Consider the following 17,328-nt stretch of genomic DNA (forward strand, 5'->3'; position numbering starts at 1 on the left):
ACTGCTTTTGGAATACTCTGTACAGTTCTGGTTTCCTCACTTCAAAACAGATATTGTAGAGTTGACAAAGGTTCAGAAAAGGACAACCCAAATGATCAAAGGGGTGGAGCGACTCCCCCACAAGGAAATGTTGCAGTGCTTGGGACTGACCATATTTTTTGCTCTCTAAGACTCGCTTTTCCCCTCCTAAAAAGTAAGGGGAAGTGTGTGTGCATCTTATGGAGCGAATGCAGGCTGTGCAGCTATCCCAGAAGCCAGAACAGCATGAGGGATTGCTGCTTTCTCTGCGCAGTGATCCCTCTTGCTGTTCTGGCTTCTGAGATTCAGAATATTTTTTCTCTCGTTTTCCTCCTCCAAAATCTAGGTGCGTCTTGTGGTCCGGTGCATCTTATAGAGCGAAAAATACGGTAAATCCTGGACACCACCCTTAATCTCAAAAACGACCCTCTAAAAATCAGGCCAGAGGAAAAAATTGTAGCCGTTTCTCCAAGGACCTGAAAAGTTATGTAGGCGAGGTCAGGGGAGGATTCATATTCTCCAGAAATGAACTGATAAAGCACATTTTCTGAAAGCACGAGAAATCTTATCTTTTGAAATGAAGTAACTCTTTATATACTCTGCAACGACAGAAGGCAAAAAGGGCCAAAGCATAAAGAACAAAAAAACCTCTCTGAGAATTATTTATATTTTGCAACAGTGGTTAATGCAAACTGTGAGGGCACCGCTTCCCTCCTTTTTTCCTTGTAACGAATCTCATGGCTGTTCCATTAAAATGTTACCATGCATGCTGCCTGCCAGATGTTCAGATTGGGAGGCAGCCTCGCAAATGTTCTGATTGGGAGTAAGTGGAATGTGTTCAGAAACTCCCATAGTCTGTGGACATCCCATTCTTGCCAAAGTATTTCTCAAAATGGAGCGTCTGTTGGGAAAAAATTAACAAACCCAAAGCTTGTTCCAAAAGGCATGTTGCAGAACAGCCTGGGTCAAGGACTCACATGACGTCTCCACCCCCGCCCAACTTTTATTAATTAACATGGATTAAGTGACTGGATCAAGAGATTCATAATATTGCTGTCTTCTTTCTTTGTTGGACAGCCTAGTTTTGTAACAGGTTTTATAACTCACCAACCCTATCTCGTGTTTGCAAGTAACAAAAAGGCTAGATTTGATAGATCAACAGCTTGCGGTGGTTTTGCATAGCAGATGAAGTATGTATGTTTCAGGCATTGAAACAGACAGCTTTTGTATATGAACACATGAAGCATGAGTCCTATAAAGGATGTTAGTAGTATATAGGCTTTAGGGTACAGCCAAGAACTCCTCAAGTATGTTGAGTTGCATCCTTATGTACAGGCAACTCCCTGTTTGCATGGGAGTTGCGTTCTGGGTCACCATGCACAATGGTGGACTGTGCATAAACCTGCCCCACCTATTTTTCTGGCCACTTCCAGATCGACCATGATGTGTGCATACACAGTCATTGGATGCACATCAATTGGATGCACATAAATCGGTTATTGCCTGTACATGGTTGAGACCTGTGACATTTTTTGTAGAAATTGGCCTGAACACAAAACTTCAGAAGGGCTTACCCAAAAAGAAAACACCTTTAAGATGCCCCCCCCCGAAAAGCTTCTGTTCCCATTATAAGGTACATGGTGAAGTCAACACTAATTATTGTGGGAATGTGTCCTAACATACCTAACCTCAAGTATCGTATTATTTTTAGGAAGGATTCCCTAATCAAGACACTGTTGTTGGCTGAAAGGCCTATTCACTCACTTCATGAGACTGAAACCTATGCCATCTTGTATGGAAAAGTTTCTGGACACTTAAGCAAGCATTATTTTTAATGTGCCTTTCTCAAATCAGATGCCTTCAAACTCCCCCCCCCCCTTCCCCATTTCTCTATCTTCAGTCTAATCATATGATTTATGGCAGAACCAATGCCATTTTGTGTGAAACAGCAACATATACAACAGGTAATTTGCAGCATGATTTTAAGAAGTCTTTCTCCAAATTGCACCCTGATTTCATTCAAAAGGGCCAAGCTAGATGCAAAGGGGCCATCGCCTTTCATTTCTCTGCTCAAGTCACATATGAAGCAAGCAGGTAGTGATGGGTCTTGGACAGTAAAAGTACCATGCAAGAGCCGTCCCATCCTGTTTCACCGTAACTCAACCCACCACTCTAGGCTCTTTTCTCTGTTCTTGTCTCACTGGAAGTGAGAACCAACCATCAGCAGGGAGGTGAAAAACAGGAGTGTGGGGTGCCTACCTCCTGTATACTCTTTTTACAGCTCAGATTGTTAGTGCCGATTCATGTGAATACATCACTGTTGCCAAAACCGAAATGTCTCGATGTCTAAAACTATGCAAATGTATTGGCCTGATTATTCATATGTAATACTAAGCCATAGTTTAGTGTTACGAGCACAAGCCTTGGGCTCATGCACTCCCCCAGATGCCTCTTCTTGCTTGTGAAGCCTGGAATGAGCATTGGGGGCCAAGGGCAAGCCCCACTAAAACGATAAGCCCCTTCTGCACCTCTTTGGTGCTTTGCTTCGGACTTGCATCACCATCCTGGTTTGTATTCCTGGACTGTTTATTGATGCTGTCAGAATTTCCCAGGTTGGGCTAATAGGGAACTCTGGCTTAATGCAAACCATAGATGAAGTGCTAAAGTAAGGGGATGGGCTGTCTGCTTCAACACTTGTTCTTGGCTTTAAAAACCATGGAACGATAATTTAAACCAGACCATAATGTTCAAGCCAAGAACTACGGCCAAGGTAATTTATGGTTTAGGAAACTGAAACAAGCCAGGACCATTAACCACTGTTTGAAACTATTTTGTTTTCCTGAACCATGGCTAACGCTAACCAGTTTGTGGTTGGGGAACAGAGCTTAACCACGAGTCCCTGTTTGGATGGTGTGCATGCTAAACTAAACCTTGACCTAGTGCAAGACAGCAGCAAAGAGGACTGTGGAGCAAAGTGTGTGAGAGCTTCTCTCTAGGAGTCCACGTGCTCTTACTGAACTAAAGCGTGGCTTACTGCGTCACACAAACCAAGCTAGTGTTGTTTCTTGTGCAAGTGGTACTAATCTATGATTTGGCATAATGTGTGAATGCATCCAAGGATACATTACTCTGTCAAGTTGACATACACTCTGCTACAGAGGTTTTCGACCTTTTTGAGTCCACGGCTCCCTTAACCAACTACATTCTTTCTGCAGCACCCCTGTTATGTCACCCCTTGCCTGCAGAGCTGGCAGGCTCTCACCCTTTTTCAAACACCCTTTCTTATGGCCTCCTCTCTTCTCCTTGGGAGTCTTCCAGGCAGCTACTGCTGCTGCCCATGGTCTCTGAGCTGCCCCCCCCTCGCCCCAAAGAAAGGTGCCTCCCAGAGGCACTATTCACCTGCAGAGCTTATAGCTAGGTCTGCTGCAATAAACAGCTGTGCAAGCCTTGGGGAGGCAGAGATGCAAGAGGGCATTAGAGAAGGAAGGGAAGAGGGACAGAGGCCAATGTTGCCCATGGCACCTATCATTCAAGGCAGCCCAGGGTGCCACGGCACATTAAATGGTCCATGCACAAGTATGAAGAGATATTAAGGACTGACAAGTCAGTAGAGAGGGGGAAAGGTCAGGCAGCTATGGAAGTGTGAGCTATATGTAGGGATAAAGGTAAAGGTACCCCTGTCCGTTAGGTCCAGTTGTGGATGACTCTGGGGTTGCATGCTCATCTTGCTCTATAGGCCGAGGGAGCCGGCATTTGTCCGCAGACAGCTTCTGGGTCATGTGGCCAGCATGACCAAGCCGCTTCTGGCGAACCAGAGCAGTGCGCGGAAACACTGTTTACCTTCCCGCCGCAGTGGTACCTATTTATCTACTTGCACTTGATGTGCTTTTGAACTGCTAGGTGGGCAGGAGCAGGGACCCAGCAATGGAAGCTCACTCCTTTGTGGGGTTTTGAACTGCCTACCTTCCGATCGGCAAGCCCTAGGCTCTGTGGTTTAGACCACAGCGCCACTCACGTCCCTCTTTTGTAGGGGTAGGGCCTATCAAATGAGGGATGCAGCTCACCTCCGGTTTTAGGGTAAAATTAGTGCATACACAAAATGAACTATTATATTGTTCTATTTTTACCACTGTGGTGTGTGCCATTATTATTTTCAGGGTGTTTGGTCATATTTGGCTAGATGAGACAAGCCAATGTTTAGCGAGTATTTTGATGACAAAGCAAGCCCCAAGCAGAGATGTGCAGCGCAGTCCTATGTACATTTACTCAAAAGTCAAGTCCCGCTGACTTTCCTAGGATTTACTTCCCAGCAAATGTGCATAAGATTGCAGTGTTCAGGTGCTCAGAACCTTACACGCCATTGTCAGATATGGTCAGCGCATTGGAAGTGCAGTGCCTAATTAAATGGGTACTTCTTGATGGAAGAGTTGGAGCTACTGTTGCTACAGTTTTACTTCTCTCTCTTCGCACCCCTCTAATTTCCCATGAGCAGCAATTGGGATACAGTCACACCCTGCATTTAAAATTCGATACCACTTTATAAACAGTCATGGTTCTCCCCTCCCCAAGAATTCTAGGACCTGTAGTTTATTAAGGAAGCTAAGAGTTGCTAAGAGACCCCCCCCCCTCACAGAGCTACAATTTCCAGAGTTCCCTCAGAAGAGGGGTTGATTATTAAATTACTCCAGGATTTGTAGCTCTGAGAATCTTGCGGACTGTGGCTTGTTAAGGGTGCTGGAGACTGTAGCTCTGCCAGGGGGGTAAATCTGAGTTTCCAGGCCTGTTTGGGGGAGGCAATGGGCTTTAAATGCATGATGTGTTCACAGCCACAATGATGCATTCTGCATAGTTCCTGCCCTGCATCTATATATGTAAAAACATCATGAGATAAACAAAAGTGCTTGTGCTCTAGCATGCATTAGCCAAGCAGGAAATTAAGCTGTTCCAAGTGCTTAGGCGAAACAATAGAGTTTGTGGCAGGATATAATGGAAGTTCACACGGTTCTGAGTATGACAATAATTAGGATCTGGATGCTGTGCAAGTTTGATGCCGGCCCTGGTTTTGCATACCGCTGCAGTTTTAAACTTACCTGCAACTACCGGACTTTAATGTAGGGAACTGCAGCAAAAAGCGAGGGCCGTAGGATGCGATCCTGCATACATTTACAAAGGCAAAACCCAGGAAATCAATTCCACTCAGCACACGCGTGCACGGAGGTGGGACACGGCTTTGCGCTTCTTTACTGCCTCTCGGCGCAGCCCGATCCTAGGAATCCACAACCCAAAAACCCAATCCAGTTCCCACCGGTTTAAATGCACTTTCTCCCCAGCAGTTGCATACAGAACTAGCGTGCGGTTGCATGCAACAGCTGCCTTTGTAGGGAGCTTGCCCTAACGGGTGCATCGAGCCCCCACAACTGCGCCCAGGCCTTCCAAGCAACCCACCCTCCCCCCGCTTCCCCAAACCGCCTGCCCACCCCCCACCCCCGCCATGTACCCTACCTGTGCTGCAGCCCCACTAGCCCCAGCGTGATCACATGGGGCACGTCCAGCTCCGTGGGCCACAGGCCGGAGGCGATGCACCCGAACACGCCGCACTCCTCCCGAATCCCCAGCTCCTCGAATTCCATGGTGCCCGAGCGAACACGTGTTGTTGTCAGCGCAGCTGCTTCTGTTATTGCCGCTGCTGCCTCCTGCCGCCGCCGCCTGGGTTTGAGGGGGGGGGGCGGAGGAGGAGGAGAAGGAGGCGGCGGCCTCAGAGGCGCGAGTTCCTCTCCGCGCCCACCCCTCGCGCCCGCCTCATTTACATGCATACATTACGAAGGGGCGAAATTCCCCGCCTCGGGGCTGCTCCGCGCTCCCGCGTGGTGGAGTTGGTTCCCCCCACCCCAGAGGAGCAGAGCAAGAGAGGTCGCCTTCGGGGCGGGGAGAGGGGGCTACTTTGTATCTGCCTTTGGACACAAGCTAGCTCCCGCTCGCTCTTTCTCTCTCCCAAGTTAACTTTGTTTCCCTGTTTCTCGCTCTCTCTGCGCGCGCGCGCTTCTGAGGGCGAGTTTTGCCCAGTGGCTCCGAGAGTGTAAGTGGGTGGCTGAAGTGCTGAAGAGACCGCGAAGGGCGGAGGGAGCTGGGCTTTGCGCGCGACGGAAGGCCCCCCCCCTTTTTTTGGAAACGGGGTTTGAGGGAATAAAGGGGTGGGGAGGAGACTTCGGTTTTCGCGCGGGGGAAGGGGGCGTCGGCGGGCGCTCGCCTCAGATTGGAGAAAACTCTACCAAAGGGTTGTGAGGAGGGGTGGTGGTGTTAAAAACATCCCTCCCTCCGTGGGTGGAGGAAAGGGGGCTGGAAGGCAGGATGTGGCCCCGGCGGAGAGTTTTAGGTGGCCCAACCCCTTCCCTTTCCCAATGAGGTGGAAGCATTGGCGGGTTTCTGCAACCGCGCCCCGCCCCTCTTGGCCGCCCCCTTCCGCTGTCCCCCCCCCCCCTTCGTACGCAGCCCCAAAAGTGCCTCCGGACTCCGAACGCGCTTCTTTTTCCAGTCGCTTCCCTCTCGCTCTGCGCTTGTCCTCGCGCGCTGCTAACTTGGTTTTGTTCTCTTCTAGGCGTCTCTCCAGGCGGTCTCTGCGATGCCTCCCATACGCACAGGTGAGTCGCTTCGCCCGCGCTGCCGGAGGGAAAGAGCTGGCTGCGGCAGCAGCGTCCAGCAGTCGCCCGTCGCCAGGGTCCTGCCCGCGTAGTATAATAGTATCCCACCTCCCCAGTGGATTGCAGGGAAATCGTGTCTTCGGTACTCCCCGGGCTTTGTTTCAAAAGTTTCTTTCAGGAGGAAACTGTTACACAGCCTTAATGTGCGTTATACCTATAGGCAGATTCCTGTTGCATGGAGGACATTTTCTCCTGAGATTCTTCTGCGGGCACTGTACAGATCTACTGCTCGAGAAAGAGGAGTTTCAAAAGTTTTATGTTGCTTAGTCAGATTTCACTTCAGTTGCGCTTATCTTTTTGTCAAAAGCTCTACTGACGACTAAGGTGAATAATCCAGTGCTCCCCCCACCCCGCAGTTCCTTTGTATAAGAAGCAACACTTGCAATTGTGTTGATTTCACATGCCTCGATTGTGTTCACAGTCTGTGTGTGCTGGGCAAGCAGTTGAAATTTGCTATCAAACAAGGAGTGCATGCAAGTTATTTTGATAAATGCGATCCTCTGCATGCTTTCTGTGCAGGAGGTGCAGGTTAAAATGCCCTTGGGCGTTTTCAGAGATATTACTGGAATTTGAGTGTCTGTCTCTTGGGACCTGCAACAAAACGTTGCAGTGTGGCGCGCTCATGCCCTGAGTTCCAGCCAGCCAAGTTTTAATGAACTACATAAGGATAGACACATGAAGAATGAAGTTTCACTTGTACAATATAATTTGGTTTAAGGCAGGCTTCCTCAACCTTGGCCCTCCAGATGTTTTGAGACTACAATTCTCATCATCCCTGACCAGTAGTCCTTCTAGCTAGGGATCATGGGAGTTGTAGGCCAAAAACATCTGGAGGGCTGAGTTTGGGGGTGCCTGGTTTAAGGGATTTATACCGCATCCTTCTGAAGGTTCCCAGTGTGGACAAAAAGTTAAAACTGGAGTAAAGCTAACGTTAATAGTAAAAAAGCAGGCATCAGGAATAGAAACAAACAGTAAGAAAAAAAGCAATGTAAAAATGATTTTTTTTAAAAAAAAAGATTAAAAACCTGGTAATATAAAAGGCCCCTGGTGCTGAAATGACATCAGAGTAGGCCCCCCAGGGAGAGCAGTTCATAATGAGGGTTTTATCAGCAAGTAGGCCCTTTCCTCTGCAGCCATCCTCTGTATGTCAGACGGCAGGAAAATCTAAAGGGCCTACTCAATATCTAACTTTGTTTCCAGAAGCGAGTCTGGAAATAAACTGGGAACCAGTGTAGTTTGCAAACCACATGTACAATATGGCTGTTAATACCCAGGAGCAGCTAACACCCTTGCAGGCATATTTTGAACTAATTGCAGTTTCTGGACCATCTTCAGAATTGCATCTGATGTTCGGTTGTATGGTTATAAGCAAGTTCTGTCAAGGTCTTGCTCCAGGGAAGTTTTCATAGTCTCTAATATTTGTCTCTTTTATCGTTTTGAATACTGTGTATCTGAAAATGTGAATGCAGCTAGCCTTACCGTGAAAGTTGCATACATATTAGTTGAACTGGGATCCTTGCCACCCGATTTGCATCTGCTTTTGTGGAGGGACTGAGGTTTACCTCACAGTAAGATCCATTGAATAAAGTGCAAATTACTTCTGGGGGGGAAAAACATACAATAGGGTTCCAAGATGAAGGGTTGTAAGTTGCTAGGTTTCCTAATTGTATTGCAAAGCTGCTTTCAGAACCTAACGATTTATATTGTATTTTTCTATCCCCTCCAGAACTTAAACTTGGCAAAAAAATAAATGAGGGGAAAACAAAAGAAGTCTATGAATTGCCAAATCTCCCGGGATGTGTTCTGCTTCAATCAAAAGACCAGATAACAGCCGGAAATGCAGCTAGAAGGGATCTCATGGAAGGGAAGGCCGCAATCTCAAATACAACAACAAGCTGTGTGTTTCAGTTGCTCCAGGAGGCTGGTAGGTGGTGAGAATTACGGAGCTGCATTGGGGGAAACCACTTACTGGCAAAACAGTTTAAAGCAATAAAACCATAACCAGTCACTATGAGGTTACATCCCTTTGCAACTTATGAATACACTGTCCACCTGGTAATATGGAATCTAGTATGTGTTAAGTACTATTTTGACCACATGGGATGCATTCTCAAGATTGCAACACCAACGTTTCTGGGGGAAATCGCCCATGTAAAAATGATAAAGCTACTCATTCCTTACACATAGGTTACATGGAATGCCTGTGTTCTCCAGTTCCACTGATGACATTTAAAGGCCTTGCTCAGGCAGTAGGCTTTAGCATGTATTTGCACCTTATTTATGACCAAATGAATTTTAAGCTGTTTAAAGCATTCCGCATTGTCTGTTCAAAACGGATGTAACCCAAAATACATTCATACTACATTTTGAGTGTTCAAACTACTTCACATACATTAAGTCTTACAAAAGCCATAGAAGTATTTTAAAGCTACCTAGTGAGTTTGTGGCTTGAGGTGAGAGTTGGACCAGGGACTCCCCAGCTACTACACTTCAGGTGAGACGAAATGAATATCCACTAGCACAGCGAGGCTTCTCCCACCACCTGGTGTATCCTCCCCCCCCCCATATCTGAAGGGTTGATGGAGGCTCTGGGGCAGATTTTAGGAGCGAGAAAAGAAACTGAAGATCCCATTGCACAAGCAAATTTCTGTGGCATATGTGATTGTTATGACTCTCCTTATGCCTTATCTGAGTGTGTGTGGATTATTCTGAAGAATTTGGGCCATGATTGCAGTCGTGGCCAGTAGCCTGGTATTACAACCTTTGTGCATCAAAGTCTGTAGGACAAAGAATAGCTCTTGCAAACTATAGGTTATTCAAAAGTTCTAATAAAACTTGCATCATTATATTAGAGTGAGCTTTTCAAACTTGCTTCAGGCCAGTGTGCTGTGAGGAAATGGCTGTATTGAGTAAGCTATTTGGTTTAAAAATTAACTCGATTAGAGCCCTTTCTCCTGCTTCAAAGTGAACCCCCCTGAACCATTGAAACTTTGCTGGTTTAAACATTGCCTACCTTTTTGGAGGCAAGAACGTCTGTATCTCTTCCAGTTTAGTGCTGCAGATTCCCAAGCTGAACTAAATGCTGCGCTCCCAGAATATGTGATGGTGTTCCTTTTGGGAAGAGATTTCTGTGTAAACTACGTCATTTAACCTTTCCCCCCACTCTTCCTCAAAGGGTATAAAAACCTAATAAGAGTTGGGTGAACCAGCCAATGGTCCATCTAGTCTTGCATTCTGTTCTCACAATGGCCAACCAGATGCCTGTGGAAAACTCGCAAGGAGGACATGAGTTTTCTCCCCTCCCCCAGTTTCCACCAACTGATACAGTGGTACCTCGGGTTAAGTATTTAATTCGTTCCGGAGGTCTGTTCTTAACCTGAAACTGTTCTTAACCTGAAGCACCACTTTAGCTAATGGGGGCCTCCCGCTGCTGCCGCGCCACTGGAGCACGATTTCTGTTCTCATCCTGAAGCAAAGTTCTTAACCCAAGGTACTATTTCTGGGTTGGCGGAGTCTGTAACCTGAAGCGTATGTAACCTGAGGTACCACTGTACTGGCTCTAAAGCTTTATTTACTATACTACCTGCACCTTCTCAAAGATTCATAATATTCTCCTGCTACCTGGTCCTTGACAGCAACTGACAGGTTTGAGTTCAGAGAGCCATAGTGGTTGCCAAACATCTTGTATTAACTTGCATGGAATGCTGAGACTGAAATCCTATGCCTGTGAAAGTAAAGCTCATTGACACAATGGGATGGGCTTCTAAGTTGCTGTATTAAACTTCCTTAGCTTCGAACCATCCATAACTGTACTCCAGACATTACAAAGATTAAAGGGGGAGAAGAAACTTTCCCCCCCCCGCTCCAAGTTGTGTCTCCCCCAACTGCTATTTGCTTCTTATATCTATAGTATTTGTCTCCTAACATTGCTTATTTCTGTATGCTTCGCCTGCCAATTTTGTGCAGGTCGAGATTGCTGTGCCAAACTCTTGAAATGTCTTTTCTGTGTTATAGGCGTATAGATTATGTTTTCTCCCACCACCACTCTTGGATTTAGAAGCGTGTTTCAGTCATAGGACTAATGTGTTGTTTAATTCCTTTTTTCAGGAATTAAAACTGCTTTTGTGAGGAAACACAGCGACACGGCATTCATTGCTGCTCACTGTGAAATGATTCCAATTGAATGGGTTTGCAGAAGAATTGCTACAGGTTCTTTCCTGAAGAGAAACCCTGGCGTCGAGGAAGGCTACCGCTTTAACCCACCTAAGATTGAGATGTTTTATAAGGTGGGTAATGTAGATATGGCTTGGCTGTAATGGTGGTCATGGGATACCAGACACCAGCTGATAGACCTTTGGGAACGACTGAAGTCATTCCACTTCAGTAATATGTTAAAACCGTGATATGGTAAAATTGGTGGTCCGTGCAGGGCCGGATTTAGGTTTGATGAGGCCCTAAGCTACTGAAGGTAATGGGGCCCTTTATATGTCCAGCTGCCCTTTGTCAACAACAAATTGTCACTGTTTTTTGTGTTGAATATATGCTATATGGTAATGTATGGATCTAATAGGTATCTAAAGCCAATTGCACATGTTGCCATGCAATCAGTCTATGCATAATGTAGGCACCCTATATATAGAAATGAGCAAACCAGTGATATTTTAGGGAGCAGGCTAGTAGGCAGAGCCCATTACTTACATCATAGGAGCCTACACAACTCAAAACACTGTTGCTGTATGTAGGTTTTATTTTTTATCTTATATTTTGGAAATGTACATCCATTTTTTCCCCCTTTAATTTTTTGGGGGGTCCCTAAGCTATGGTTTGTTTAGCTTATACATAAATCTGGCACTGCGTGGACCTCAGGGATCCGCGTAGCCCACCCAGGGGATCCGTGGCACATACCTGTTGACTGGGACATCCTGGAGTTTTGGGGGGGAGGAGGGATGCTCATGTGACTCTCATGAAATATGCATGGTCCGGTTTTGCATGGTGGCACCATCCACATAACAAAAACTAACACAGAGATATCTTTTTCAAAAGTAGTGGATCCATGGCTTGGCTTTTGAAAAACAGGGTGGCTACAGTACTTAGCTAATTGGGAACCACTGTGGTAAAACTAAAGTTCCCATTATAAATCTCCCACAGAAACATACTTCTTTTGAGAGGAAGAGCAAGATAATGAATAAATATGAATGATAGATGCGTCTGTACTGCTGTCAAGAGTCAGAATGATTATTTTGATGGTGGCTTTTAATTGTTAGGTATTGACAGATTAAGGATTTGTTCAAAATAAACTTGTTGATGCATCAAGTTAAAAACTATGCATTTGAGTCAATAACACATTCCAGAAATTTCCAGTTCTTTCCCCCAAAATGATGGTGTGCTTTTTGAACTGGGTGCCTGGTGGAAATGTGAAGCTGTTCTAAATAAAATGCACTGTTTGTTTACCAGGATGATGCAGCCAATGATCCACAGTGGTCTGAAGAGCAACTCATTGAAGTTAAGTTCAAGTTTGCGGGCCTTGAAATTGGACAGACTGAAGTTGACATTATGGCCCAGTCTACTCGAGCCATTTTTGAAATACTTGAAAAAGCATGGCAGCCCCTGAACTGTACTTTAGTGGACATGAAGGTATAATGAAGTGATCTTTTAAAAGCGTGTGTCAATTTGAAAGCAACAATAAATTAGCTAACTTCAGTTTTTCCCCTTATTCCTTTGGGATATTATTAGGTCGAGTTTGGTGTGAATGTAGCTACAAAAGAGATTGTTCTTGCTGATGTCATTGATAATGATTCTTGGAGATTGTGGCCATCTGGAGACAGAAAACAGCAGAAAGACAAGCAGGTAATTCTATGCTTATGGATTGTTTGTTTTTTGTTACTTTTACTATTAAGCCAGTATTCTGAGCTATCTTTTGCTCTTTCCCTACTGCTGCAGAAACTCTGTGCTTGCAGCTTCATAGCCTGGATTGCCCTAAGTACAGTGGTACCTTGGTTCCCAATCCATTCTGGAAGTCTGTTCCAAAACCAAAGCGTTCCAAAACCAAGGTGCACTTTCCCATAGAAATGCAAAACGAATTAATCCGTTCCAGACTTTTAAAAACAACCCTTAAAACAGCAATTTAACGTGAATTTTACTATCTAACGAGACCATTGATCCATAAAATGAAAGCAATAAACAATGTACTGCAGTCACACAATCAATCAGCAGCTGAACTGGGTTCCACACAGTCACAAAACAAAAAGAGCCGCAAAAACTCAAAATAAATAGCAAAAACAGACAGACCTCAGCATAACACTCAAAACGGAAGCGTGGCACTCAAATCGGAAGCGTAACACTGTTATGGAGCACGTTCAGCTTCCAAAAAGAGTTCTCAAAAGAACACTTAACTTCTGGGTTTTCAGTGTTTGGGTTCCAAGTTGTTTGAGAACCGTGGTACCACTCTATAGTGAAGGGACCTTCTTATGCTTTGACCTGTATGGCACATTGTAAAGAGAGTGCTATGTACTCAGCATGGGGCCAGAATGTACATAGCCTCCTCCGTGGGGCAGAGCTGTGCCACTGAAACTCTGCACTAGACACTTCACTCTCCTTTCTCCCTTTAAATACTTTTGGAAGAGAAGGCACCATGAAGCTCTATTCTCACAATGACTGAATATCCTCTGCTTGGTGTCATAACAGCAAGCTGGCTTTTTGTGTTTTGGCACCGTCTTTTAAAACTGTTATTCTTCTCTTAAGGCATTACATGCCGTAAATTTCATATTTTTAAATCCACTGAGGTTTTGAATTTCAACTCTTCTTACCTTCGCACAAAATGACCCAACCTGTGGGAGTGTGCAGGATTGGCTGCTGATTATGGGAGTATAGCTTAAAATAATCATAATGCCATGAATTCCGCACATTCAAATGTAATTTTCAAAATTGGTTATAAAAAAAAATCCAAATAACCCTCATGTAACTAATAAAATAATGGTATTATCAATCCCATGTGAGTAACTGATTTTTTTATAGTGCAATAAATGTGAAAATAATTTTTAAATGTATGGAATTCATTTGATGTTGTTGTTAATTCGAATTTATCAATGATAAATAAAAGACATTAGTGCGATTATGTGAAACTGGTTTGTTTATTAGCACCTCAATTGAATTAAGACTCAACTTGGCTTGCCTTCATAGTCAGATGCTGTAACCAGTGGAATGTATTTTGTTTGCTGTTTCTTTTAGTCTTACCGCGATCTCAAAGAAGTGACTCCTGAAGCACTGCAGATGGTGAAGAGAAACTTCGAGTGGGTAGCTGAAAGAGTGGAGGTATTGGCGCTAGCCTGCATGAGACAGATAATTCTCTTTGCCTCTCATGCAAGTCCTTAAAATTGTCCTTTGACTTTCCTTTCTGCTAGCTTTTGTTGAAACCACAGAGCCAAGGCAGAGTGGTTGTGCTAATGGGATCCACTTCAGATCTTGCCCACTGCGAAAAAATAAAAAAGGCTTGTGGGAACTTTGGCATTCCTTGTGAATTACGAGTGACCTCTGCTCACAAGGGACCAGATGAGACACTTAGGATCAAAGCTGAATATGAAGGTAAAACTGGTTTTGTTTAAACCTAGAGTGATAGTCATTGTTACTTAGCTTAGACGCATTGAGATCAATGGACTTAAGTTACTTAAATGCACTGATTTAAGTGGATCTCTTGACTATAAAATTATTTTTATTCCTGTAACAAAACAGTTTTCCTGGAAAAAGGGTAAAGGAAGGCATGCATAGTATTTATTTTTGTGTCAATTATTAGGTGATGGAATTCCTACAGTGTTTGTAGCAGTAGCTGGAAGAAGCAATGGTCTGGGACCCGTGATGTCTGGAAACACAGCATATCCTGTTATAAACTGTCCTCCACTCTCGGCCGACTGGGGTGCTCAGGATATATGGTCATCTCTGAGGTTGCCCAGTGGTAAGTTACCTGGCTTTGAAACAAATTGCTGTTTGCAAAGAGCCAGTACATATTTCAAGGTCAAAGCATGCCATTGCCCGTGATTTGATCAAAGCTGCTCACTCCAGACACATTTGTCACTTAATCGGGGCTTACTTCAAAGTTAATGTGCATTTTCTAGGGTGGCTCCCTATTTTTCGAATGCTCTCTCCAGGGAGGCTCGCCTGTATCTTTAGGCACCAGGCAAAAACTACCTCCTTCTCCATGGCCTGTGGCTAATTGAGCAATCTATGGCCTTTTAATGGGCCTAATAAAAGGTATTGCCCAACTGTAGATTTTAGAGTTTTAGCCATTGTTGTGTATATTCTGCTCAGTCTTTTCCAATCATGCTAATAAGGCATATCTGATTAATTCTGTGTAGTTTACGACTTATGTTGAATAGTGGAAGGGGGGGGGGGAGCAGGACAGCAAGAGAGAGTCCCAGTGCATTTCTTGAAAACCATACCTAGTCTGAGCAGTTAAGCATATTTCTGGCACATTTAAAAAATATCTAGAGCTATCAGGACTCCAAACATCCTTGACAAACAGAAAAGCGGGACTTTCAGAGTCTTCAGATCTGCATTAGACTAGATGCACTGTACAACTCAAAACTTGACTTAAGTTAAAATTATACATAATGGCTCTTCAGAGCAGTTTTAGAATTGGACCAGGACAAGTTTGAGTAGTGTCCTACTGCCCTCTAGTGGTTTGAAATCTCTTCCTCCCAAACCCACTTTTCTGAGGTTTGGTTATAACTGAAAAATTCAGGGTTTTAGCTTAAGTATGGTAACTGCATTTGCCTGCAGTCATATACAGATATACAGCTGTAAAATCAAAACAAAGGCTGTCACTTTCCTTTTTATTTTTAAACAGGTCTTGGCTGTTCCACAATTCTTTCACCCGAAGGTGCTGCCCAGTTTGCTGCTCAGATATTTGGGTTGAATAACCACTTTGTGTGGGCCAAGTTGCGCTCAAGTATGTTGAATACATGGATCTCGCTCAAGCAGGCTGACAAAAAGATGAGAGAATGCAATTTATAAACCGCTTCTTCGTTCTGTGTTCTGCCAGCTATCAGAATATGGCATACCGTTCTTAACTCAAGAACTCACCAGTTCTATCATAACCAGATGAGCCTGCAGGTTCCAAGCACATACGGTTAATCTTTGGCTTTCTGAAAGCTGTAGAACTTCACAAATGCTACCAGTATTATGGAGTAGTTTTTACCGATCCATCTCAATAGCTTATTAAACAGAGCTAGTTACCTGTATTGATTTGTAATCCTGAACAGAATGTTAATTCTCAAAGTTTCTATTGAACAGCTAGCAATAACAGCAACTGTCTTAACCAAGATTCTAATTAAGAACCTGTTCAACAATGTGGCAGAGGAAAGAAAGGCTAGCCATTATGTCAAGATAGTATTGTGAAATCTGTATTCGGAGGGAAAGTGTTTACCAAATAGGAATAAAAGAAGCTTTCACTAGTGTGGTATTTTTTTTATCTTACAGTACAGTCATACCTCGGGTTAAAGACGCTTCAGGTGAAATCTTTTCAAGTTGCGTTCCGCGGCAACCGGGAAGTAACAGAATGGGTTACTTCCGGGTTTTGCCGCTTGCACATGCGCTCAAAATGACATCATGCGCAGAAGCGGCAAATCGCAACCCGTGCATTTGTGGGTTTCGTTCTGCTCAGGTTGCGAATGGGGCTCTGGAACAGATCCCGTTCGCATCCAGGTACCACTGTAGTGTAAATCAAGTAGGAAAACAGTTGTCAGCTGTTCAGTATCACACCTCTCTCAAATCTCTCTTGAATCTGCCTGTTGCTAGAGGGTTATGAATAGACTGTCCACCTAGCAATGACTTCCTTGGAAAAGAGTGCTTAGAAGAACAAGGGTAGCCAATTTTGAACCCTGCGGATGTTTTCAATAAGAGCTCCCATAAGCTTCTGCCACCCTGACTACTTATCAGGGATGGTAGCTGCAGTTCACAACATCTGGAATGCACCAGTTTGGCTATGCTTAGCTTAGAAAATATACGCTTCTGTATATTGGGCTTCTGAGGGAAAGAGATGGGCCTTTGGTTAAACAAGGAGATGTTCAGATGTGCCTTTGCTGTCCTACTGACTGTAGGGACCAAGACTTGGCAAATAAGCTAACAAAGTCTGAAGGGTGAGGAAGATTGCTTGCAGCTTATACTGTGAACCCCCTTATGTTCGACACCCCTGAACCATCCTTGTCCCTGTGCACAAGCTGAGAGGTACTCGGGAGATGGGGAGGCCATAGGTAAAGAAGACTGAGCTGACAACACCCGAAGTGGCTGTGATGCAGCCTGCAACAGCTCAGGGGAAATAGAACCCAATAGGGCCTCCCTTGATTTGAAACAGAACAATGGGAGCAAGCTGCAGAGACTATTGGTGCAGGAGCAGGAGGAGGAATTTGCTTGGGCAAAGGAGCAGGAACAGCAGAGAAGCTTCTAAATTCACTGGATTCATTATCTTAGGTCTCACGGTAGCATCCTCTTCCTGTAACAAAACCTAAGACATTTCCTGTCCCCAGTAGGGTGATGGAGGGACTTTGAAGTCACTGAAGTCCATGGGAACAGTGCAGACATAATAGGCCCACCTGGAGGCAGGGTTCACTACTGACTGGTT

General features: G+C 44.7%; 3 protein-coding genes across 3 annotated transcripts in view; 1 reads left to right on the forward strand and 2 right to left on the reverse strand.

The window, feature by feature from the left end:
• The window catches only part of PPAT (phosphoribosyl pyrophosphate amidotransferase), a gene marked incomplete at its 5' end in the record, with an annotated part of 47,883 nt that extends 42,052 nt beyond the window's left edge, over positions 1-5,831 (reverse strand). The window contains one exon of the mRNA XM_083458319.1: positions 5,521-5,831. Coding sequence (XP_083314445.1) covers positions 5,521-5,831 — 311 coding nt within the window. The remainder of the gene's footprint in view (positions 1-5,520) is intronic.
• LONRF1 (LON peptidase N-terminal domain and ring finger 1) overlaps positions 1-17,328 on the reverse strand; it is a 213,769-nt gene that overhangs the window by 179,194 nt on the left and 17,247 nt on the right. The gene's annotated exons all lie outside the window — the stretch shown is intronic.
• LOC310685633 (multifunctional protein ADE2) lies at positions 6,500-16,162 on the forward strand. Its single transcript, XM_083458393.1, has 9 exons — positions 6,500-6,656; positions 8,443-8,640; positions 10,824-11,002; positions 12,171-12,350; positions 12,450-12,563; positions 13,944-14,027; positions 14,117-14,297; positions 14,506-14,664; positions 15,556-16,162. Exons 1-9 carry the CDS (start codon positions 6,638-6,640, stop codon positions 15,720-15,722), a joined length of 1,281 nt encoding a protein of 426 aa, XP_083314519.1. The 5' UTR covers positions 6,500-6,637; the 3' UTR covers positions 15,723-16,162.

The sequence above is a fragment of the Podarcis tiliguerta genome, assembly GCF_965153285.1.
Source record: "Podarcis tiliguerta genome assembly, chromosome: 9".
Lineage (NCBI taxonomy): Eukaryota > Metazoa > Chordata > Lepidosauria > Squamata > Lacertidae > Podarcis > Podarcis tiliguerta.